The following is a 26,254-nucleotide window of genomic DNA, read 5'->3' as shown; positions in this document are numbered from 1 at the left end:
ACTCTTATGATCACCCTGCTTTGCTAGAGGGCTGTGTTAATATAGCCTTACAGAAAAGCTTTAAAAAAAAATTTTTTTAAACCTCTTTGTAAACTTATCAGCTCTACAGTGACTTTTTTAAAAAAATTCAAGTGTGAATAGTGACCTTTAAAAGCCACTCTAGGTCAAGAGATAATAACTTGGCTATAGGAACAGAAGTCATCAAATGCACCTGAAACATACATAACCAGCTCCTAAATCAACTCGAAAGAGGTGTCTTGCCAAAAGTCTGTTTGTCTATTTAATTTTCAACAAGTAGTGGAGAATGCAGGGTAGAGGGTAGGGTTTCTCAGACACATAGTTTCAGGAAAATCTACTCTCATTCACCACTTTCCCTCCATTCACAATATAATACTAATAGTATTTATTGAGTACTTACTACTTGCCAAGCATTCTTCTCAGATCTTTACATAGTAAACTCACTTAATCCTCATATGGATCCTGTGAGGTAGGTGCCTTTATAATCTTGATTTTACAAATAAAGAAGCAAGCAGAGGGATGTGAGTAACTTGGTCCAGCTAGTACTGGCAGAGCCCAGGTGGTCTGACTCTTATACTCTGCATCTTACTGCCCTCCAGCCCGGGCCTTCATCAGGTCCCACTTAGATGTACTCCCATCCATCTGTGACCTTCTTCCAGAACAGGAGCCATCTGTTCCAGTAGAGTGCTCAGTACTATAAACGCTCAGCAAAATTTATTGAGTGATTGATGAATGACAGGGAGGAAGGAAGGTAGGAAGGAAGGAAGGACAGAAGGAAGGAAGGAAAGAAGGGTGAAAGAATATACAAACAGGGGTTCAGAAAGGTCAGAAAAAGAAAAGATTCTTTTAGAGTAGGTGGGGTAAGAAGAACAGGTTACATCAAAGAGTCTTGAATTTCAATAAGCAAAGATAAAGAAAAGGGAATTTAGGTGGACAGTTATATAAATAATTATATAAAGAAATTGGAAATTACATAAAGAAATTGGAAAGCCTGAAGATGCATTCAGAGAACAGCAAGTTGCATAAACTGGCAGCAGCTTAGTCTTGGGCTGCATAAGGGGAATGCAGAAAGAGGTATGATCAGGTAAGTTGAGGCTAGTTTGTTGAATGTTTTAAATGGCAGGCTGGAGGGATTGCTGCATAAAGAATTGGAAGCCGCTGGAGGAGTCTGAAGGAAGAGGCGAGAGGATGACAGTCTCAGGACTGCACTAGGGAAGCTAAAATGGCATAAAATTTCAGAGAAGGTGTGACTTTGCTTCAGCCAGTCTGGTGGCATAACCAGACCAATTCCACTAAAAATTAAACTGTCTCCTTGAGGTTCTTTGTCCCACACAGGTAATGTGAATTCAGACTTCAAATTTCTATGACTATCAACTTTATGCAAATTCTCAGGAGGGATTTTTTTCCTCCCCACATCTTGTGTCACATTTAGACAGAGGTAAGACCCAGATTGAGACAAGATGGCGGGCTTTCAATGAGGAGCTGTCAGGGGATGAAAATTGGTGTGACTAGAAGCAGACTGTAAAAGCAGTCTCTATCAACATTTTTTCCACTCCATCTGATAAGCATCTTGATTCTTTATGGCAGCAGCAGCAATAAAATAGGTAATATCAAACAGAACTATCTTGAAACATTTATTTCTAATTCAAAATGGAGCTTTATACTGTGTTTGTTATAAATCTACATGTTCTTCTCTTCCAGATGACTATAAATGCAAAGAAGAGCTTGCTTTGACACTCTCAACAATGAATAGATTCACCCAGGCAGAAAATCAATAAGGAAAAATTGGATTTAGTCTGCATGTTAGACCAGATGGGCTTAACAGATATTTATAGAACATTCCATTCAACAGCAGAATAAACACTTTCTCCAGTACACATGGAACTTTCTCCAGGATAGATCATACATTAGGCCACAAAACATCCCTTAATAAATTTAAGAAGATTGAGATCATATCAAGCATATTTTTTTACTACAATGGTATGAAATTAGAAATTGACTACAAGAAGAAAACTGGAAAATTCACAAATATGTGGAGATTGAACAATGCCACTGAACAACAAATGGGTCAAAGAAGAAATCAAAAGAGAAAATTTAAAATATCTTGAGATAAATGAAAATGGAAGCACAACATCCCCAAACTTATATAATACAGCAAAGCAGTTCTAACAGGGAAGTCCACAGCAATAAATGACTATATTAAGAAGAAATAAAGACTCAAGTAAACAACCTTCCTCTACACATCAAGGAACTAGAAAAAGAAGAACAAAATAAGCCCAAAGTTACCAGAAGGAAATATGAAATATCAGAATGGAAATAAAAGAAATAGAGAATAATGACAGTAGAAAAAAATCAGTGAATCTAAGAGCTGTTTTTTTTTTCTTTTTTTTTTTAATATATTTTTTTCTAAATTTATTTATTTATTTATTTATTTATTTATTTATTTATTATTTTTGGCTGCATTGGATCCCTCCTGCTGTGCGCAGGCTTTCTTTAGTTGCAGCGAGCAGGGGCTACTCTTCATTGCAGTGCGCAGGCTTCTCATTGCGGTGGCCTCTCCTGTTGCAGAGCACGGGCTCTAGGCACACGGGCTTCAGCAGTTGTGGCACACAGACTCAGTAGTTGTGGCTCGCAGGCTCTAGAGCACAGGCTCAGTAGCTGTGGCGCACGGGCCCAGCTGCCTCGCGGCATGTGGGATCTTCCCGGACCAGGGCTTGAACCCTTATCCCCCTCACTGGCAGGCGGATTCCCAACCACTGCGCCACCAGGGAAGTCCCTTTTTCAATAAAGAGAAACAAAACTGACAAACTTGTAGCTAAACCCACCAAGAAAAAAAAAGAGAGAGAGGGCTCAAATAAATAAAATTAGAAATGAAAGAGGAGACATTACAACTGATACCATAGAAATACAAAGGATTATAAGAGGTCACTATGAACTATTATATATGAACAAATTGGACAACCTAGGAGAAATGGAAAATTCTTAGAAACATACAACCTACTAAGACTGAATCATGAAGAAATAGAAAATCTGCACTGTTCCATTACTAATAAAGAGATTGGATCAGTAATTTAAAAACCTCCCAACAAACAAAAGCCCAGGCCCAGATGGCTTCACCGGTGAGTTCTACCAAACATTTAAAGAAGAATTAATACCAATCCTCTCTAACTCTTCCAAAAACCAGAAGAGGAGGGAACATTTCCAAACTCATCTTATGAGGCCAGCATTACCCTAATACGAAATACAGGCAAGAACACTACAAGAAAAGAAAATTACAGGCCAATATTCCTGATAAACATAGATGCAAAAATCCTCAACAAATATTAGCAAACCAAATTCACTAATACAGTAAAAGGATCATACACAATCAAGGGGGATTTATTCCAGGGATGCAAGGATCATTCAACATCTGTAAATCAATCAATGCGATACATCACAATAACAAAATGAAGGATAAAAATCATATAATCATGTCAGTAGATGCAGAAAAAGCATTTGACAAAATTCAACATCCATTCATGATAAAATCTCTCAACAAACTGGGTACAGGGGAAATGTACCTCAACATAATAAAAGCCACATACAACAAGCCGACAGCTGATACCATGCTCAATGGTGAAAAGCTGAAAGCTCTTCCTCTAAGATCAGGAACAAGACAAAGATGCCCACTCTTGTCACTTTTATTTGATGTACTACTGGAAGTCCTAGCCAGAGAAACTGGGCAAGAAAAAGAAATAAAAGTCATCCAAATCAGAAAGGAAGAAGTAAAATTTTCTCTACTTGTGGATGATATGTTATAAATAGAAAACTATAAATACTCCATCAAAGAAACTGTTAGAGCTAACAAATGAATTCAGTAAAGGTAGAGGATACAAAATTAATATACAAAAATCAGTTGTGTTTCTATACGCTAAGAACAAACTATCAGAAAGAGAAATTAGGAAAATAATCCTATTTACAATTGCATCAAAAAGAATAATATACCTAGGAAAAAATTTAACCAAGGAGGTGAATATCCTTGTTCGCCAATCCTAACACTTTTGCCAGTTCTGATTGATTGATTTTCAATCAATTGAAAATGGAAAGAAATTGAAGAAGACATAAATAAATGAAAAGGTATTCTGTGCTCATGAACTAGAAGAATCAATGTTGTTAAAATATCCATACTACCCGAAGCAGTTTGATAGGTATTCAATGCAATCTCTATCAAAATTCCAATGGCATTTTCACAGAAACAGTATGGTATTGGACATAAATACAGACACACAGATCAATGGAATAGAATAGAGAGCCCAGAAATAAACTCATGCATATATGGTCAATTAATTTTCCACAAAGGAGCCAAGAATATACAATGAGAAAAGGACAGTCTCCTTAATAAATGGTGTTAGGAAAACTGGACAGCCAAATGCAAAAGAATGAAACTGGACCTCTATCCTACACCATACACAAAAATCAACTCAAAATGGATTAAATACTTGATCATAAGACCTGAAACCATACGAGTCCTAGAAGAAAACATAGGGGTAAGCTCCTTGACATTGGCAATGATTTTTTGGATTCGACACCAAAGCAAAGGCAACAAAGGCAGAAATAAACCAATGGGACTACATCAAATAAAAAGCTTCTGCACAGCAAAGGAACCCATCAACAAAATGAAAAGTTAATTTACCGAATGAGAGAATATATTTGCAAATCATATATCTTGATAAGGGGTTAATGTCCAAAATACGTAAAGGACTCATATAACTCAAAAGCAAAAAAACCAATCAGATTTTTAAATGAGCAGAGGAACTGAATAGACATTTCTCCAAAGAAGACATACAAATGGTCAACAGTAAATGAAAAAGTGCTCAACATCACTAATCATCAGGGAAATGCAAATCAAAACCAAAATGAGTTATCACCTCACCTGTTAGAATGGCTACCATCAAAAAGACAAGAGATAAAAACTGCTGGTGAGAATGTGGAGAAAAGAGTACTTTTGTGCACTGTTGGTGGGAATATAAATTGGTGCAGCCACTATGGAAGACAGTATGGAAGTTCCACCCAAAATTAAATAGAACTACTGTATGACCCAGCAATCCCAATTCTGGATATAAATCCAAAGGAAATGAAGACAAGATATCAAAGATATATCTTCACTCCCATGTTCACTGCAGTATTATTCACAATGATCAAGATATGGAAACAACCTAAGTGCCCATCAACAGATAAATGGATAAGGAATATATGTTATACATAAATACCTATCTATCTACCTACCTATCTATATTTATATAATAAATATAAACAATACATAAAGTACATATGTAATATGATTTAGCCATGAGAAAGAAAGAAATCCTGCCATTTGCAACAACATGGATGGACCTTGAGGGCATTATGCTAAGTGAAGTAAGCCAGACACAGAAAGGCAATTACTTCATCATATCACTTATACGTGGAATCTTTAAAAAAAGTCAAACATATGGGACTTCCCTGGTGGCACAGTGGTTAAGAATCCACCTGCCAATGCAAAGGACACGGGTTCTATCCTTGGTCTGGGAAGATCCCACATGCTGCGGAGCAACTGAGCCTGTGTGCCGCAACTACTGAAGCCTGCGTACCCTAGAGCCCACGCCACAACTACTGAGCCTGTGTGCTGCAACTACTGAAACCTGCGCGCCTAGAGCCTGTGCTCCGCAACAAGAGAAGCCACCACAATGAGAAGCCCGCGCACTGCAACGAAGAGTAGCCCCCACTCGCCGCAACTAGAGAAAGCCCGCACACAGCAACGAAGACCCAGCACAGCCAAAAAATTTTTTTAATAATTTAAAAAAAGAAAAGTCGAACATAGAAACAGAGATTAGAAAAGTGGTTGTCAGAACCTGCCGGTTGGGGGAAATAAGTAAAGTTTGGTAAAAGGTTACAGACTTTCAGCTATGAGATGAATAAGGTCTGAGGATTTAATGTAAAACATGGTGACTATAGTTGATAACACTGTACAGTTGACCCTTGTACAGCATGGGTTTGAACTGCATGGTTCCACTTATACACATATTTTTTTTTCAATTAAATGCATACTACACGGTCTGTGGTTGGTTGAATACCTGGATGTGAAACTGCGGTTACAGAAGCCTGACTATAAAGTTATACTCCGATTTTCTACTGTGTGGGAGGTTGACACCCCTAACCACCATATTTTTCAAGGGTCAACTGTGTTATATAATTGAAATTTGCTAAGAGAATAGAACTTAAATGTTCTCACCAAAAAAAAAAAAAAAAAGGATAAATATGTGAGGTGATGGATGGATGTGTTAATTAACTAGATGGTGGGAATCCTTTCACAATGTATACATATATCAAATCACCATGTATACTTTAAATTGCTTACAATTTTATTTGTCAATTATACCTCAGTAAAGCTGAAAAAAATCATCAAGCTGGCTTAATGATTCAAGATGAATGTATAGTTTAAAAGGAAAAATCAGGGACTTCCCTGGTGGTTCAGTGGTTAAGACTGCACTCCCAATGCAGGGGGCCTGGGTTCCATCCCTGGTCAGGAATTAGATCGCACATACCGCAACTAAAGGAGCCTGCATGCCGCAAGACCCGAACGCGGCAACGAAGATCCCGCGTGCTGCAACTAAGACCCAGCGCAGCCAAATAAATAAATATTTAAAAAATAAAATAAAAGGAAAAATAATAGCCATGATAAGGAGGATCATTCAAATGATCATTGTCTTCAAAATAAAGACAGCCACATAGATAAGTGAAATACAAAATCCCCAACGCACTTTTCTACTTTTGGAGCAAACATTTGTGGTTTTGCTTCATCAAAAAAAAAAATTAAGGGCTTCCCTGGTGGCACAGTGGTTAACAATCTGCCTGCCAATGCAGGGGACACAGGTTTGAGCCCTGGTCCAGGAAGATCCCTCATGCCACGGAGTGGCTGAGCCTGTACACCACAACAACTGAGCCTGTGCTCTAGAGCCTGCGAGCCACAACTACTGAGCACACGCGCCACAGCTACTGAAGCCCGTGCACCTAGAGCCCATGCTCCACAACAAGAGAAGCCACTGCAATGAGAAGCCCGTGCACCGCAATGAAGATCAGCCCCTGCTTGCAGCAACTAGAGAAAGCCCATGCGCAGCAACGAAGACCCAACGCAGCCAAATATTAAAAAAAAATACAAAAAAGTATATTAAATCAATGCTGTTTATTTTAATATTATTAACTTTATACTTGTAATGTGTGGGTTGGTTTGGATTTTATAGTTTTTTAAAGAGTCTGTAGTCATAAGGAATTTGTACCATGTTTATATGTTACATTGCATTTATATTATATTTGGGTAATTTGTCAACACTGGGTGCCATATATTCTTTTTCCTTGAAGAGGAGTGTACCCATTACTTAAGCTGGAGAAATGATGTACTATGACCATGAAAGAAATAAGGCATGAATAGATTATGTCCAGCACTCATATCTGCATTGTAATCAATTATGAATTTTGATTTGCACGGGGGCATGTGTTTTGTAAATGTTTCTTTGTGACTAGGGATGTTGAGTTGTGTCAAAAGTTCCTGTTTCATAATTGACCTTTGCCATCATCAACTTATAGAAAACAGGGTTTCAAGAGGTCAGATGGAGTGGCCTGCTTTCAACACCCAGAGCTAGTGATGCAGGACCATGTCAGCTCCTACCAAGGATTCCTGCTCATACTGGGACATGTAAGTAAGGTAAGGAGCTGTGGACCTGAGAGGAACATCTGTCAGCTTCTCCAAAGTCTTCTCAACAAGATCATCATCCCAAGAGCAGGTATCCTCAAGGAAAGACTGTCCATTGAATCTGTGAGTTCACTCTCAGACTTCAAGCTATTTTCATTGTATCACTTCTTACAAAGTTCATCTTAAAAATACTCATCTTTTGAAACACTTTTGTTTTTTGTGGTGCCAATATTGTACTTTTACATTTTCTTTACGGTCATGAAAGAATGCTGGTTGTGGTCCATGAACTCACAGAAATTATAAACCATCTTTGAGGAAGGAATCAGTCCATCTGAAGAGTGTGTTAAAGGGAAAAATAAGACAAATAAAGACTTGGAGCTGCAGCAAGGGGACAAAATGGATGAAGAGGAAAAAGAGAAGAAAACCACATCTTTTTGCTGTAGAAACATGTAGTTTCTAAATGGATAGCACAAATTCTTCTAAATGAACAAAATATGGATGTAAAAATATTTAGTCTGTGAAAGCTACACTTTTGAGAACTAATTTAATTACTCAAATTCAAAACCAGTATTTAAAGGCTTATGACTAAATATTATCTGTAAAAGGCATGGCTTATTTGTTACATTCTGCTTACGCTTTTTTGGTTTCACTTTTATCAGTTCCGCAGGACGGGACTATGGTGCAAAAAGCGTTTACCAGAAGTGAGTGTTGAGCAACATCTCAACTTAAAATACTTTTGCAAGTTGTTATGCAAAATCAGTTGCAGAAAAATTACTGAGCTATTAAACAGATCAATTATGCTATCTGTAGTCAGGATTTGTTTAGCCCGTTCTCTTTCACAGAGAATGTTCTATTTGTATGCATAGAGTAGCCAATACATGCTAAATGTCAGGCCTCTTACAACAAGTACGCCAATACAGCAGAGGAAAGTTTTCATTTAATTGCAATTTGCATTAAAATAAAAATACAATGGTGTCATTTCAGGAACTGTAAAATTTAACTAATACCAAAATAGTACAATTTCCACCCTCATTTTCTACCCCATCTTGTGTACCATGCACAGAAAAATAAGCTTACTAAACAAGAGATTTGCTTTTCTGAGAGCTATCTGTTGCATTTTTTTTCTTTTCTTTTTTTTTTTAATAATTTTTCTAAGCTTACTTAGATTTTGACATTGCTCTTTGAATGCAGGAAACAGGATGAAATAAATTATTTGCTTTGGAAAGTTCTTATTTTTTGGTTTTTCTGTGGCCTTTGAGTTGCTCTTGGACGCTTTACTGGTAGTTAAGAACACAGACTTTTGTGTTGGACACTAGGATTTGAATCTAGGGTCCTTTGCTTGCTGGTGCTGGAACAGTGGACAGGAGATTTCTTTTTTTTTTTATATATATATATATATATATATATATATATACACATATAAATTTATTTATTTATTTATTTACTTTTTGCTGCATTGGTTCTTCGTTGCTGTGCGGGCTTTCTCTAGTTGTGGCGAGCGGGGGCTACTCTTCGTTGCGGTGCACGGGCTTCTCATCGCGGTGGCTTCTCCTGTTGCGGAGCACAGTCTCTAGGCACGCGGGCTTCAGTACTTGTGGCTTGTGGGCTCTAGAGCGCAGGCTCAGTAGTTGTGGCGCACAGGCTTAGTTGCTTGGTGGCATGTGGGATCTTCCTGGACCAGGGCTCGAACCCGTGTCCCCTGCATTGGCAGGTGGATTCTTAACCACTGCGCCACCAGGGAAGCCCTGGACAGCAGATTTGAAGGCTCATTTCCTGCTCTGTCAAGTGGGGTTGAGTTGTGCGTACCTCATATATTTGTGATGCAGATGATAAGTGTTGGTTATCTTTGATATAGGTATTAGCATTATGGGGTTTATTATTATTAATGATCTGTTGTTTGCTAATAATTAATTGTACATTTAAATCTCGAGCTTCAAAGGTGTCAATCTGTTCGGGCTATATGCTATACAAAAATAGACTAGGTGGCTTATAAACAACAGAAATTTATTTCTCACAGTTTTGGAGGCTGGGAAGTCTAAGATCACGGTACCAACAAATTTGGTATTTGGTGAGAGCCCACTTCCTGGTGCATAGACGGCTATCTTCTTTCCATGTCCTCACACAGCAGAAGGGGCAAGAGAGCTCTCTGGGGCCTCTTTTGTGAGGGCACTAATCCCATTCTTGAGTGCCCCATCTTCATGACTTAATCACCTCCCAAGGTTCCACCTCCCAATACCATCACATTGGGATTAGGTTTTAACATATGAATTTCAGGGAAATATTCAGTGTATAGAAAGGGTTAGCAACTGTGTTCTCTGGTAAGCTGTGTATATTGAGTAACGATGGCTTGTTTGAACTACTGAGGTACGATTTCCTCACATATCTTTAAAGAGCTTACTAGATATTGGGATATCTGAAACCTTAAAAATTTACCTATTTACTTTATAAAATCTTATTTCTATATTTTCATAAATTACATTTTATGTAGAGAAGCTATATGCAAAAAGATTTGTCTGTGAATCTGAGAATATTTTTCTAGTCTGAGTGTACTAGAGAAAAATGTATATCATATGACATACAACATTGTTTCTTCAAAAAGCTAACCAGTGGATTTAAATAAGAAGATGAAAATATCATCAGGGAACATTTTCATAGACTGTAGGTATAAACATAACAAAGCAGGGATTTGGACACTACGTTCTAGCTACCATTTAAGAATGCTGTATCAGTTAGTGTCTCAATGTGAAAGAGACAGCACGTTCAAATTAGAATAATTCAAGGAAGGTTTATAAATAAAGGTACTATTACAAAGGTGTAGGCAGAGTGGGAACTGTAGGGACCTCTGGGCTGTCATAACCCAGGCCTGAGAATCATGAGTAGAGAGAGGTATCTGGAACGAAGGGAGAGCAAATCACGTAGAACAGATCACCTTAGAGGAACGGTGAGCTTATGCTGAGGGACACAGAGATCCCTTCCGTTTGGAATAAACTCCCTGACCTCACCCCCTGCTTCTGCTCTCCTGCAAGAGTTTCCTACTGGCCAAACCCAAGGGAAGCAAAGAGCACAGGAGTCTGTTAGAATAATCCTTTCAGATCAACCTCCCAGGGTTGAGAGCAGGATAGAGGGTAGTAGAAAGTGGATCTGAACGGGCAAACAGAAGATATCTGCACACATGCTGACATTATAAAATCTAGAATTCATTTTTTCTTGTTATATTCATTGGTGGCAAGTATTCATAAAATAGAGCTGAAGTTTTATAAACATGCAATAGACAAGAACCTTATAGGAATTTTAAAGCTACTTTTTCAACAGTGGGATAAAAGAACATAGCTTAAATTCCATGTTCTGTTTAAAAAAAAAAAAAAAAGTTTTTAAGCTATATCAATGCTAGAGACATATTCCTAAATCTTGTTATGCCTGCCTGCCACCCTCTAAAAATGCTCTCTCAGTACCCTGAGCTTCCCCAAGTTCTTCTCGGGGCTTACTGTGGTCATTCACTCACTCATCATTTAACAAATATTTATTGAGAGTTTCCAATGTCTGAGGTATTGTGCTAGGCTTTGAGTAAACAGTAGTAAGTAGAATAGACACCTCCAATGTGATTCTGAGAATGTTTTTCAAAACTTATGGTTTAGTAGGTAAGTGTTTCAAAGGATGTAAAGAAATATTTAAATAGTTTATAAGTCTGTATTCATAAAGGTAATTATCAAGTGCAACAGAAACACATGATCACTAAAAGTCCAAATTAATATTCAAACATAAAAATTTTGAGAATTCACAGAGCAGCCATTTATGTGCCAAAGAGCCATAGACATTTCAGGCAGCATATTTCCTCCCTTCTAAAAGAAGGATTTTTATCTTAAATTTTGGCTGTCCAGTTCTGGAAAAGCTTATCCAAATATGATTTGTGAGACAAAGAAGAAGTGGCTACCAGGATCTAGAAAGTGCTGTCCAAAAAGAAAATAAAAAAGGAAGTGTTGTCCAATATAGTAGCCAAAGAACTGTCTGCAATAATGGAAATGTTCTATTCTGCACTGTCCAATATATTGGATACTAATAAGCACTAGTTATTATGGTGAAATGTCACTAATGAGCTGATGAACCGAATTTAAAAATTTGCTTAATTTTAATTAATTTAAATTTAGGTAGCCACAAGTGGGTACAGTAAGACAACAAGATATGTGAGGTGGGGCTTCCTGAGTACAAGTTGATTCATTTAATCTCATCTCCCTTTTCTACAGGGTTAATAACAGTTCTTTATTTACTCACACAGCATCATGTGCCCAGCAGGGTATCAAATAGAGAGGGAATCAAAGAGAGCTTATATGAAAATAGCAAGTGTTAACAAAGAAGTGGAAAATTTGGAACCCCTGTGCATTGCTGTATGAATGTAAAGCAGTGCAGCTGCTGTGAAAAATAGTATTATGATCCCACAAAAAAATAGAATTACCATACGATCCAGCAATTCCATTTCTGGGTATATACCCCAGAAAAAGGAAAGCAGACACTGAAAGAGGACTATTATTCAGTCTTAAAAAGGAAGAAGATTCTGACACATGCTATAACATGAATAAACTTTGAAGCCATTATGCTGAGGGAAGTAAGCCAGTTATAAAAGGACAAATATTGTATGATTCTACTTATTTGAGCTATCTAGAGTAGTCAAATTCACAGAGACAGAAAGTAGAATGGTGGTTGCCAGGGGCTGGGGAGACAGGGAATGAGGAGTTAGTGTTTAATGGGTACAGAATTGTCAGTTGGGAAGATGAAAAAGTTCTGGAAATGGATGGTGATGGTTGCACAACGACGTGAATGTACTTAATGCAACTGAACTTCACATTTTAAAATGGCTACAATGGTAAATTTTATGTCACATGTATTTTAATCACAATTTTTAAAAGATAGGTAAAACCATGTCCTCAGGTAATCTGAAAACTAGCACAGAAAAGAGAAATGGCAGTTGGTGATGAAAACATGGTGTAGGGATATAAAATGACTATTTATAGATGACCTTCCAACCCCAAGATTCAATGCGTTTATGAGCCCTTCAGATGAGGGATGGCAGTAGTAAACAAGATGATGTCCACAGTATACAGGGGATGAGCCTTTATGTGGTAGCTATGCCCCTCTTCAAGCGCTGGCCCTGCTTTATCTGGGCTTTGCCCTAAAGTACTCACGGCTCAAAAAATCTAGACTGGAGGTGAGAGCCAACATCTCCAGAAAAATATCTAAAACACAGAAGACCTAGCTGGGGGCCTGGCTGGGGTGGTCAGGTCAATTGCAGAGAACCCCTAGAACGCGCCATTATCCATATCTGCACCCCTGGGTAGTCCACTGTCTCAAACCCAACTTGTATTTTTTCCAACCGAATCTCTCTAACCTGCTAACTGCAGCAATTTCTTGACACCCTGGAACTTCCAATCTGTTAACCTAATATCTTTTTATTTGGCCTCATCACTATCATTCATGTCCTCTCTTCTCTCGTTAGTCGGTTTAGATGCCATGGTCCTTCATTATAATCATTCCCTTGCATAGACACTCAACACTCTTGTCCCTGTCTCCTCTATCATATTCACCTGGCAGCTCCAAACTCTGGTTATATCTGGACCTCTGTCTAGTTTTATGCGCCCAAGCAGGCAAATGAGGCTCATGAAAACACACAACTATACCAACTGGCCTCCCTTTATATTCATGATCCCGGACTTCAAATGAACCCTTAGTACTATTCAACAATCTGACTATATTTTCAAAGTCCATTTACTCTCTCCCTGTCCCGAGATGCTACTTCCTACTTTCTCCTCTCTTCTCAAACTTCCTCTTACTCCTCACTCTCAGCCGATGGTCTTGCTTCTTCATTGATGATACATATTCCTGTCTCCACCTTTACCAGCTTCTGTGCCCATACATTCTGCCTCCCCCTCTGCCAGCAGGGAAGAACCCTATCTTCCCCAATAAACCCCAGTTTTCCATCTGTGCACTGGATCCCATCTCTGCTCATCTACTCAAGAGCATTGCTCTGGCAATTATCTCTTTTCTCTTCTGCATTGTCACTTTTTCCTTCCCTTCTGGCTCATACCCATGAGCATACAAGTAGGTATATCTTCTAATTAAAAAAAAAAAATTCTCCCTTGACTGTACATTTCCTTCCAGCTACTGCCTCATTCCTCTGTCTCCACTTACTCTCCTTTTATTCTCTCTGGGCTCCAAGGAGTCTTTGGTCACCACACACCACCAAACTCTTCTCATCAAGTTCACCATTGACCTCCATATTTAGTTTTTGATCCTAGTTTTACCCATTTTAGCACCATTTGATAGAATTGACCATTCTTGAAACATTTTTTCATTTGGCTTCTGGAACATTCTTTGTCAGTTTACCTCTTATCTCACTGATTATACCTTCCCATTCTCCTTTCTTGTTCTTCATCTTCCTGGCCTCTGAACTTTGGAGTGCCCCAGGACTCAGACTTCAGACATCTAAATTCTGTCTGCACATCATGTATGTGCTGAAGACTTCCAGATTGAACCCATCATCCCAAACTCACCGATCCAACTGCCTTCTTGACAACTTACCAACTCCAAACTTCAAGTGTCCAAAATGGAACTCTTTAGTCCCCACAAACCTCCCCTCCCCTCCCTCAACCTCCACAACTTGCTTCCCAGGCAGTCTTCCCCACCTCAGCATAAGGAACCTCTTTTCTTCTTGTTGCTCCAAGGAAAAACCTGCACTCATCCTTGACTCCTCTCTCTCTCTCTCACCCCACCCAATTAGTCAGCCAGTCCTGTCAGCCCCTCCTTGGGAACATATCCGGGACCTGCCCATTCTCACCAGCTCCACTGCCGTGGTGTTGTGTCAGTCAGGGTTTTCCAGAGAAAGAGAACAAATAGGAGATATATCTATATCTATATTGAGAGATTGAACTGTATTATAAGGAACTGGCTCATGTAATTATGGAGTCTGAGAAGTCCCAAGGTCTGCAGGTGGCAAGCTAGAGACCCAGAAAAGTTGGTGGTATAATTCTAGCCTGAGTCTGAGGGCCTGAGAAGCAGGAGAGTAAATGGCCTGAGTTCCAGTTTGAGGTCAAGTCTGAAGTCAGGAGAAAACTGATGTCCTAGCTCGAAGACAGTCAGGCCTAGGGAGAACAAATTCTCCCTTATCCTGCCTTTTGTTCTATTCAGGCCTTCAACAGATGAGATGAGGCCCACCCACACTGGGGAGGACAATCTGCTTTACTCAGTCTATGGATTCAAATGCTAATCTCATCTAGAAACACCCTCACAAACATACCCAGAATAATGTTTAACCAAATACCTGGGCAACCCAGGCCTAGTCAAGTTGACATGTAAAATTAACCATCACAGCTTCCTAACTGGCTGGCCTACTTCCATTCTTGTCCCTTAATCTATCCTCAACACAACAGTGGGCTGAAAAAAAAAAAGCCACATCAGATCATACCTCTGTTAAAATTTTTTCAATGTCTTCCCTTCTCAATAAAAGTAAAATTTAAAAACTATCATGACCACCAAGGCCTTACATGCTCTATTCCCCACCCCAGTTCCACCACCTATCACTCTTCCCTTATTCGTTCTGTTCCACCCACACTGATATTACTCCAAGAAGCCAAGCATGCTCCTGCCTCAGGGCCTTTACATCTGCAGATCCCTTGGCTTGAAATGGTCTTAACCCAAATATCCACATTGTTCCCCCTCAACGGTTTTATCTTAGAGGCCTTTGCAATCAACCTATTTTCTTCAGTTTATTATAGTACCCCTTCATCTCTCTTACTTTGATTTACTTTTAAAATAAACTTTTTTAGAATGGTTTTAGATTTACAGAAAAATTACAAAGATAATATAGGGAGTTTCCATAACCCTCATTCCCATTTTTCCCTATTATCACCATTGTACAATTAGTATGGTACATCATCACAACTCATGAACCAGTCTTGATACTTTGCTACTAACGAAAGTCCATACTTTATTCAGATTTCCTTAGTTTTTACTTAGAGGCCTGTTTCTGTCCCAGGATCCCATCCAGGACACCACATACATTTAGTTGTCAGGTTTCCTTAGGATCCCCTAGGCTGTGGCAGTTTTTCAGACTTTCCTTGTTTTGTTATGACATTCACAGCTTTGAGAAATATTGGTCAGGTATTTTGTAGGATGTCCCACTATTGGAATTTGCCTGATGTTTTTCTTAGGACAAGACTGGGGCTATGGGTTTTTGGGAGGAAGATCACAGAGGTAAAGTGCCATTTTCATCACATCATATCAGGAGCACACACTATCAATATGATTTATGACTGTTAACGTCCACCTTGATCACCTGGCTGAGGCAGTGTTTTTCAGATGTCCCCATTGTAAAGCTACTCTTTTTCCGCCTTTTCCATATCGTACTTCTGGGGAGAAAGTCACTATGAGCAGCTGGTACTTAAGGAGTGGGAAGTTAGGCTTCTACTCCTTGAGGGTGGAGTATCTGCACAAGTTATTAGGAATTCTTCTGAAGGAGAGCCTATCTCTTCACCACTTACGTATCCAACCATTTATTGCTATGGACTCATGGCGGGGGATGTTGTTTTGGGGTTTTTTGTTTTTACTTCAGGCTGTAATCTAATACTACTTCATTTTGTTGTTCAAGTTGCTCCTCCTTTGGCTTTGGGAGCTCTTTCTGTTGGCTCCTGCATTTCTCTGACATTCCCCATCAATGTAGGTCTTTTTTTCACCCCCCCTTTTCGAGCACTTTCTAACTTTTAAGCCTCAGCCTTATTTTTCAAGATACCACTAACCTCACATGATAAACACTTTATCTGTTCATCTTTCCTCACCGGAATGCCGGTTCCTTGAGGGCAATGTCTTGGCGGTGCTTTTGGCCACGCAGTTTCCTCAGCACTTGTGCGGACGCTAGGTTAGTATCGAGCGAACGAACGAATGAATGAATGAACCGGGATGGCGTTTAAAGCTCACTGGAAAGGGCCGAAGCCCGGTGGGTTCTGGGAAGGCGGTGCTCAGCCTCGGGGGGACCCGCAGCCTCCTCGCCGGCCCACGACAGGGTCGCGCGGCAGGTGCAGAGCCGGCCGGAGCCCCTCGCAGTCACCCCAACACTCAGAACCGTGCGGGAAACGCACCGGCACGGCCCGCAAACGTCACCAGCGCAGGGGGGATCCCGGCGGAAAGTCCCGCGCCTTTGGGCCACGCCCCCGGCGCTGGGGGGCGCCAAGGAGGAGGGGGCTAGGAAAAGGGGTGACTTGCCTCGAGCGGCGCCCTCCGCGGCTCTCCACTCCTCTGCCCAGAGCATCCGGGGGCGCACAGGAGGGGGAGGAAGCGGGAGCGGGTCCGCCGGGCTCCCAGTGGTCCGGAGCGCCCTGGCTGCTGGCAGGGCGGGGTGGGGCGGGGCGCGCGGGGAGCCGGCGCCGCCGTCCGGGGGCGGGGCCTGGTCCCCTACTGTGGGAGCTTCCGACGCCCGGGGTGCCGGGCCGGCGCCCAGATGCGGCGGCGGCGGCGGCGGCGGCGCGAAGCTAGGGCGGTCGCAGAGGAGCCGCTGGAGGCGCCGGGAGACCATCCGCCAGGAGTCGCGCCACAGGTTTCCATCCTCGCCCGGCGCCCAGCGCGGCACGGGCGCCCACTGGAGAGGGCTTCTCGGTTCGCACGCGCCGTCCCGTTCCTGGTTTGTGTTTCTCCCCTTGGGTCTCTTTTTCTCTCGTTCACCGCCCGTAGGAGCGAGGACGCGCCCCTCTAGGCTGTGCGCTGAGAGCTGCGGAGCGACTCGCTTGGTCGGGGACACGAGGGATGCCTTTGGGGGGATGTTGGGTCTCTTGCCGCCTCTCGGCACGTCGGGGAACACGGCATTTGGGTTCCTAATACCGAGCGGAGTGATTGCTTTTTCTCCCAGTGGACAAGGGACTGCGCATTTAGGGCTTCATAGAAATGATTTCAGAGATAACCTGTTGTAGGCTTCCCTTATACAGTATCCACCCAAGACTACTTTTGTTTTTGAGTCGAAAGGCTGATTTTTTTTTTTTTTTTAAATTAGTGGAGGCATTACTTCGGTTTGATCATCTGTTCACTTCCTATTAGGTTGCACTTTCTCAAAAATACCAGACTGGGGACTTCTTGACTTGAACTTGGCAGTATGACTCAGGAGCCAAGAAATACGGAGAAGTTGATACCGCCTTGAAATAGTTCCTTCCAAGCCCACATAAGACTGTTTTCTTTTTAGAAAAATGGGGGCAACAGGTAGTGGCAGCGCCTAGAAGCACCACACCGTCCCAAGAGAGAATTCTATCTAGACTCGGCTCATAGTAGCCGAGGTCTGTATTACTTCCTGTGGTTCTCACGCACTTGTTTAAGCCGTTTCTCAGCAAAGGGAGTTGTTATTTCCACACGGGTATCCAAAAATGAGTCACAGCGCTGCTCTCTTAATTGTGAGACTTTGTTAATGAACTTTTGAAAAGTGAGGTTTGCTCTGGCTGTATTTAAAATAAGATTAAGATGTGAAATGCAGGCGCTGCTAACTGGGGCTGGTGGTATAGGAAGTAACAGTTTAAAGTTTTGTTTCCAAGAGCCCCTGTTGGTACAGCATACCAGCTAGGGTCACTAGACTGATGTAAGATAACCATTAAAATCATGTGCTTTGCCACAGAGGCCCAAGAGAAAATTAATTTCATTATTCAATAACTGGTTTGTTATTACTTTCATTGGGATGGTGTTGTAGAAGTATGTCACATTACGTAGTGATTGTATGTCACTCTGAATCAAGATATTTTGGACAGTTTGTCTTTAGTAAATTAGTGCCACATGAAAAGTTGTGAAGATGGTGGATACCAGTTGGAGCTAAGAAATTAAAATGTTGAAGCTGATACGTCTGTTGCAGCTGGTTAGCAGCTCTTAGGAAGGGATATAATAGAGAAGTGGACAGCATCTCTGTTGGAGCTGAGTTGAGCTGAATTCAGCCCAGCAGACAGTCATTGGGCACCTTCTCTGTGCCAGTCTCTTTACCGAGCTCTGGTTATACAGTTGAGAATAAGACAGGATCTTGCTGACAAGGGCCCTAAAGACTGGTGTAGAAGGCTGGCAAATCCACTGGAAAATCTAATAGAAGGTGAGTGCAATGACAAATCTATGCCCACAGTAGAGCCTCTGTCCCAATATGACTGAAGTTCTTGCAGATCTGGGATTTTCAATGAAGTGCGTCATCATTGCTGGAAGAACGAGGAAGGTTTTGGGTTTAATCATCCACTTGTCTTTGTAGGCAGCCTGTTGAGCTTATTCGTCAGTGTTTCATTCAATAAGTGATTTTAAAATATATTAATTAGAAAGGCGTGATTTTTAGAGATTCTGAATTGACTATATTTCATATTATCTAATAACCATGTAAAAATAAGTCTAGCCTGTTATTACCCCTAGGCAATCACAGGCATTTTTAAGTGACTGATTAATGGCATATAACGTTGTAACTCCATATTGAAGCAACTTTCTGATCACTGTTTTTATAGTTCAAATCAACCTTTTCTAACGCGTTATAGCTGTATGACTCAAAATGAGTAAATCCACTGTTGGGACTGGAATCTGCTGAGGTGCTTTTGGACCTCATACCAGAATATATTCAATTTCTCCAATTCCATAAGATATCCAACTAGTGAGGGAAACAGTGGTAAATTGGAGACAACTTTACCTTAATTTCCATACTTTATTTCTCTCTCAAGAGCCTCAACATTACTTTTTCTATGAGAAAGGGTTGAGTGTGATCTTCATCATTGTACTCCCTGAACTTGGCACAGGCTTCAGTCATGATAAGTGTTAGGAAGTAAGTATTAATTAAATAATGAAGCTTAATGTAAGAGGAGGAGTCATCAGCGGATGGAGGGCTAGACCACCCAGCAGAAGGATCAGCCTGTTTGGGGGTGGACACCAGCTGGGGAGGGGCCTGGAGAGACAGGCTGGGCCAGGTCACGAAGGTCCGTATGTCATGTAGGAGCTCTCAGTTTATCCTGTAAAGGACTTTAATCAATCGAATGATATTGTCAGATACCTGTTTTAAAAAGACAACTTAGAATCAAGAGAGAGAATAGATTGGATGACAGTGGCACTGCCCTTAGGGAGACACAGAGGAGATTGTTGTAATATTTAAGATGAGGGGCTTCCCTGGTGGCACAGTGGTTGAGAGTCTGCCTGCCAGTGCAGGGGACACGGGTTCGAGCCCTGGTCTGGGAAGATCCCACATGCCGCGGAGCAACTGGGCCCGTGAGCCATAATTACTGAGCCTGCGCGTCTGGAGCCTGTGCTCCGCAACAGGAGAGGCCGCGACAGTGAGAGGCCCGCGCACCGCGATGAAGAGTGGCCCCCGCTTGCCGCAACTAGAGAAAGCCCTCGCACAGAAACGAAGACCCAACACAGCCATAAATAAATAAATAAATTAATTAAAAAATTTTAAAAAAAAGATGAGAAATTAAAGAAGACTTGAGTCAAGTAGCGACAGTGAAGAATGGAAAAGAGGGAAGGAGCTGACCTATGTTTAGTAGGTGGAACCTGGCCACAGAACCCAAAAGTGGGCAATGAGGGAGGGGGAGGAGGTTAGGATGACTCCCACGTTTCTAGTTAACGACTAAGGTAGGAACATAAATGGAAGAGTTGGTTTGGTTTCAAGGATAATGAGGAGCTCACACAGTGTTTGGCATATAGTCAGTACTCATGAAAAATTTTTGAATACTAATAATAGCTAAAATTTATTGAGTGCGTATTATGTTCTAGGCACTATTCTAGGCTCATTACATGAATCAAGTCTTTTACTCCTTATTGCAATTCTGTGAGATAGGTACTCTAGTTAACTACTTTTCACTGGTGAAGGAAGTGCAGTGTTAGTAATTGTCAGAGCCAGGAAATTGATCCCAAGCATCAGGCTCCAGACCTTGCTTTCTTTTAAAAATTTTTTTGATGTGATTTTTATTTTATATTAGAGTTGATTTACAATTTTGTGTTAGTTTCAGGTGTACAGCAGAGTGATTCAGTTATACATATACATAATATCGATTCTTTTTCAGATTCTTTTCCCATATAGGTTATTACATAATATTGAGTAGAGTTCCCTGTGCTATACAGTAGGTCCTTGTTGATTATCTATTTTATATATAGTAGTGTGTATATGTTAATCCCAAACTCCCCATTTATCCCTCCTCCTCACCTTTCCCCTTTGCAGACCTTGCATTCTTAACCACTCTGCTCTGATACGGTGTCTTTATGAATGAACGAGTGAATGAATGAATGAATAATGTTTTGGACACTGTGGTGAACTCAAAGTAGAGTCACTCTCCTGATCCTGACAATTCTCCCTCAACCAGGAATAACCCAATCAATACATGAGATGGGGCTCCCTCTGGTCCTATTGTGCTGTGGCACCCCTCCCCCCCCAACCTTCACCCCAAGAAATACCTGGTTGGTCTAGGAATAAACCTAGAATAATCAGAACATTTCTCCTGGGAATTTAAAACATTTTAATGGAGTGACTGAAGGTTCCCACAGCTTCCACACAACTGTCCTCAGAGTTGCCTCAGTTTAGCGCTTTGTGTTTCTTAGATGCACTCAATATTTTGTTGCTAAGATCTGTAGTATCGCTCCCTTGGGGAAGCAGAAAGGCTGGCCAGGGGGTATTACTCTACAGAGCAGAGTCTGGTGGTAGAAGATTTACTAACAGATGCAGGCGGGTCCATAACAACTCCAGATCTTATACTCCTGGTTTATAATCTGCCTTCTGGGGCCTATTTTGTTCTGGTTTTACCCCGAAGCAGGTACTTACCAGCCCCTCCTGCTTCTAACTTCCAGAATCTTGGTAAGTGAAGCTGGCCCTGCTGTGTCCCCTGTTTTCTTGATTTTTGCTGAGCAAAATGATTCAGGTTTCCTGGTTCGGGCCCTCATTTCTATTTTCAGGTCGATTCCTTTGTTCCCGACAAAGATATTTTTGACTAACAACCCGACCTGCCCCCCTAAAAAAAAAAAAAATCTGACCCCAACTCTTCACTATTCTCATCATTTCATGATTCAGCCTACCTTGGCATGGAATAATTCTCTGAGTTTTCTTCAGCAAGCACGGTCTAATTCTCTTTTTCCTCAGGGGCCTCTACTTTGGACCATGTAAGGATTATAGACGTTGAATTAATGTTGTACCTAAACGAATCAGCAAACTCACTGAAAGTTTGAAGTTTTAAAATGTTCAAATATCTAAAACTTGAAGTTTTGAAATGTTTTCTCCACATACAAACAAAGTGTTTCATTCAGCATTTCTTTAGCTTTACCAGGAAATCTAGACATTTATTATATGAGACTGACCTGAAGCCTTCCGGGATGATCCAGCCCACACGTTTACCCCTTGGTCTAAATTCCTCTATGCCTGCCTGTAATTCATTCAGTGCTCAGAGAACAATAAAGGGAAGGGTTTTGGTTAATATTTCATGTGGGTTTGTCTGGCCTCCTCATTTTGACTGTGGTTTCCCTGAGAGCGGAGAATTGCCAGAGTTAGGGGCTCTGGTAGGTCTCTAAGCCTCCTCCGAGTGCTAACCATTCTGTGACTTTTGCTGATAATGAAACCGTCTGTCAGGGTAAGTCATTTGCTGGTCACTCCTTCTGAGTCTGTGGATACCAGACACTATCTGTGTATCTCATTCAAGTTCTTTGTAAGGGTCAATAATTTGGTAATTTTTAGTAGGGAGAAGTTTTAGGATTGGTAATTTCCAGTTATCTTTCTTGAGCTAATTAAATGTTTTCAGTTAATGTACTTTTTTTTTCTTTTTAGTGGATACGGTATCAAGGTAATCCAGAAATAAGAAGTTGCTTAGAAAAGTGTTCCCCATTTTGTATACCCAATTGTTTTACTTGTTTCTCTGTTCAAAGATATAAAATGACATTTCATTGCTCATTGCATAACTTTTTGGGTAATCATGTGAATTCCGACTTTTCAGAGTAGTGGAAATAACTCTACTGCTATCTTCATATGGAAAAAGAGTGAACAAGGATTGTTCTCACTTCTGTTTCAGTTTCAGGGTTGCAGCAATGCATGTCTCACCTCCTGGGTTTTTTGTTTTTTTTAAATTTTCTATTATGTGCCTGGGTGTATTGACTAGTGACACAAATCTTTTAATTTCAGATAAAGTCAGGCACAGTGTGTAAGCTGAATTGTATAATATTAGTAGATATCCCACTTCTTCCTCCCCCCTTCCCTGATTATCACATGGTTAGCCAACATATAGTGATGTCAGCTGACAAGACTGTACAGTTCTTCATTACTTACAAAGTACTCTCATGGATATTTTCTCCTTTAATTCTCATAAAAGCCTGGCAAAACAGATATAATAAGTATTATTACTGTTGTTGTCTGTATTCAAATTCTATAGATGAGGAAGGAGACCCTGGGAGAGATGAGGGACCACCCAACGTTACCCAAGAAGTAAGGTGCAGAGGCCCAGTACGCTGTGCTCTCACTACTTGACTAAAAGAGGCAAGTCCAGTACCTTAGGTCAGGTTTCCTGGAAACAAACTCTGAGGTTTGCACACAAGAAATTTATTGGGAGGTGCCCTGGGAATAACACTTGGCAGGGAGGGAGGACAGCAGAATTATGCAGGGGAGGAATTAACTGCAGTGCATGTACAATGGTGGTCTCAACGGTGGGGAACTTTGGAGGTGGGATGGCCCTTCAGAATCGTTCTGCCACCAGGAAGCAAGGGAGCTGGTCACTGTATCCCCAACATCATGTGGCCTGCATTCAGGCAGAAAGTGTAATCTTGGACAGAGCAGCTCCCTTTAGTCAAGGGCAATTCCTGGAGCTGTGAACCTTCCGCAACCAATGTTCGTGGCAGCCGGGGGAACAAGGGCCTTGGTCGTGAAGGGATCTGAGTATCACATCATCCACTACATTTCTCTGGAAGACAGCGTTCTCCTCTACGAGGGCCTCGCTGTTTCTTTCTAACCCAGATCATTGCCCTGATGAGTGAAGCCCAGAAAGCTGGCATTTTGTCCAAGGCCCTTAAGGATTTCAAATAGCTAACCAGAGAGCAAGAAGACAGTAGCCTTAACCCTGGGAAGATTAGAAGCAGAAGAGCCAGGTGAGGGTGGGCTAGGATGAGTGGGGTGGGGTGCATAGTAGAGAACGCTAAGCCAACACCCAGGCTGTCCAGACCCCCGGCAGAAGTGCTGGTCTTCGCTGCGGTTCAAGGCTTTACCCTTGTTAAATGGTAAACAATTTTGTGATATTAAGCTACATTTTCTCTCTCTTCTCTCCATCCTCCCCTTTCCCTTTTTTATAAGCCTTTGACAGGCCCCAAACTGGTCCAGTGAATCTCAGTATGTAGCCTGTAGGTTATAAGATCAGAATTGCCTGGGATATTTTAAAACATCCTCTATGAACAAACAAACAACAACAAAAAGAAAACAGAAAGGGAAGTCCAGGCCAACATTCAAGATCTACTAGAACAGAATCTTTAAAAGTGGAGCCCATGAATTGACATTTTCAACACATTTTCCCCAGATGATTTTGATCCATGCTATAGTTTAAGAACCATTGCCCTGAACCATTATGCCCTTGAGGGTGACCAAGCCTATTGGAATTTTTCAGATTAGCAAGAAGCCATGGGAACTGTGGAACAGAGGAGCACCTGAGCCTTAATCCCAGCAGGCTTGATATAGTGATATTCACCCCTTGTCTTTCATAGCATATTCCCAGTGTGGCCAATGGAGAGCCTGGCCCAAATTCCTTCGCTGGCTTCCGACCAGGATTGCTGGAGAGAGAGAGATGTTTCTGGCTTGGCTTTTTAGTATCTTGATAACTGGGGGAGAGATGCCAAATTCCTGGAATAGTTGTAGATAAAAGTAGGTGGGGGGGAAAGCAGTGAATTTATAGGAATCAGTAAACTTTCTAGGAGAATAAGATTTTCCAGAAAAATCTTATGCCAGATGAAACTTGGAGGTGCTGTCTTAAAGCTTTAAATGACTATCTAATAGGATGAGACAGATAACTATGTCAGGAAAATATATTATCTGATTCATTGAAATAGGGAATAATTATTTTTCTTCAAAAGGAAAAGCACTGAATTTGAGTCAGGTCATTGTAGGAAATGTTAGTCACCTAAAGAATAATCTGGTAAAACTCCTAGCACATATTGATATGTTTGGTTCACTCCTGCAGCACCAAATTGCTCTAGTTCCTATACCTTCAATGCTTTATGACTTTGCTCAGGTTGTTTCTGCCTGGTCCCTTCCCCTTTTCCTTGCCCAGCTAACTCCTGTTAAACCGTTTAGAATCAGCTCAGACGTCACCTTCTCTAGGAAGCCTTCCCTTCCCCTTATCCAGTTGAGTTCACCATTTTCTACTGAGCTCAGAAAGTAAACCCATATATCCCCCTATTATTACATTTTTTATCATTATCCTCCCTACCAGCCTGTGAGCACCTTGAGGGCAATGACTGTCTTCTTCATCTTGGTGTACAAGACACCTACCCTCATCAAAAATGATTGAAAGAAAGAATCAGTCTAGCAAGCATAGTTATGCAACAGATATTTATTGAGGCTCTTCTATTAGCTGGACACTTTGGGGTGCATGGCAAACACAGTAAGTACAGCCCTTGATCCCATGGAGCTTATTGGCAAGCAAAGAAGACAAGCAATGAAACAATTAACAATAGAATATGATGAATATTAGGAAAGAGGAGGTATCAGAAAGTGTGAGATCATGGAGTCAGGAACGCAGCTTAATCTAAGGTCAGAGAAAGTGTCCCACTCTTACGAAACACAATTTATATAAAAATAGAAGCTATGAGCCTGGCTTTGGTTATAAGACAAGGGACCTCTTTTTAAACAAAGGAAGATCTTTTGGTCTGTCTAGTTCAAAATTGACCAATCCTTCACATGCATGTGTGTGGGTGTGGTGTGTGTGTATAGCATGTGAGTGCACACACTGGCAAAGAGAGAACAAGGAAATGACTCCTTCATTTATTGAATAAAATAGATGCTAAGGAACAGAGAAAGAAGTTTCTGTGTGTCTCTTTCAATGTGCCATTGCTAGAAGCTAATTTGTTAATATTTTAATATGTAATATACAGTAAAATGATGTAAACTTAAAGCTCTGAGAATCATGAGTTTATATTACAGCTTTTTAAGAGTTAATTTTAAGAATCTGATGATTATGGCCTAGGAGGGTGCTTGACAGATTTGCCTTTGGGTCTTATTATAGACCAAGGTTGGAGAACCTTTGCTTAGAGGTCAGTGTCTTCTCTGACTTCTCATCTTTCCGCTTCACTTTCTCGGCTCTGCTGAGAGAGGATGCAGCACTGGTGTTGCAGTTGGTAGCCTCTTCCTGGCTTAGCAGCTCAACTCATGCTAATTCCCCAATGGATGCTAATAACATCCATTGGGGAATTCCCTGGGAGTCCAGTGGTTAGGACTTGGCACTTTCACTGCCAAAGCCCAGGTTCAGTCCCTGGTTCAAAAAAAGAAAGAAAGAATACCATCCATTTGGCTGATTGCAGGGAAGGGAGGATTAAGTCATTATG

At 41.0% G+C, this 26,254-nt stretch overlaps 2 protein-coding genes across 2 annotated transcripts in view; one reads left to right on the top strand and one right to left on the bottom strand.

The window, feature by feature from the left end:
• Positions 1-18,916, bottom strand: part of LOC309635200 (uncharacterized protein) — a gene marked incomplete at its 5' end in the record, with an annotated part of 44,677 nt that extends 25,761 nt beyond the window's left edge. Inside the window, 2 exons of the mRNA XM_082406069.1 lie at positions 16,973-17,623; positions 18,850-18,916. Coding sequence (XP_082262195.1) covers positions 16,973-17,623; positions 18,850-18,916 — 718 coding nt within the window. The remainder of the gene's footprint in view (positions 1-16,972; positions 17,624-18,849) is intronic.
• The window catches only part of STX11 (syntaxin 11), a 40,949-nt gene continuing 31,887 nt past the window's right edge, over positions 17,193-26,254 (top strand). Inside the window, exon 1 of the mRNA XM_082405568.1 lies at positions 17,193-17,387. The gene's annotated coding sequence lies outside the window, so the exon portion shown is untranslated. The remainder of the gene's footprint in view (positions 17,388-26,254) is intronic.

This window comes from Balaenoptera borealis, assembly GCF_965194805.1.
Source record: "Balaenoptera borealis genome assembly, chromosome: 9".
Taxonomy (NCBI): Eukaryota; Metazoa; Chordata; class Mammalia; order Artiodactyla; family Balaenopteridae; genus Balaenoptera; species Balaenoptera borealis.
The sequence above is the reverse complement of the archived record's forward strand: the minus strand, read 5'-3'. Positions and strand labels throughout refer to the sequence as shown.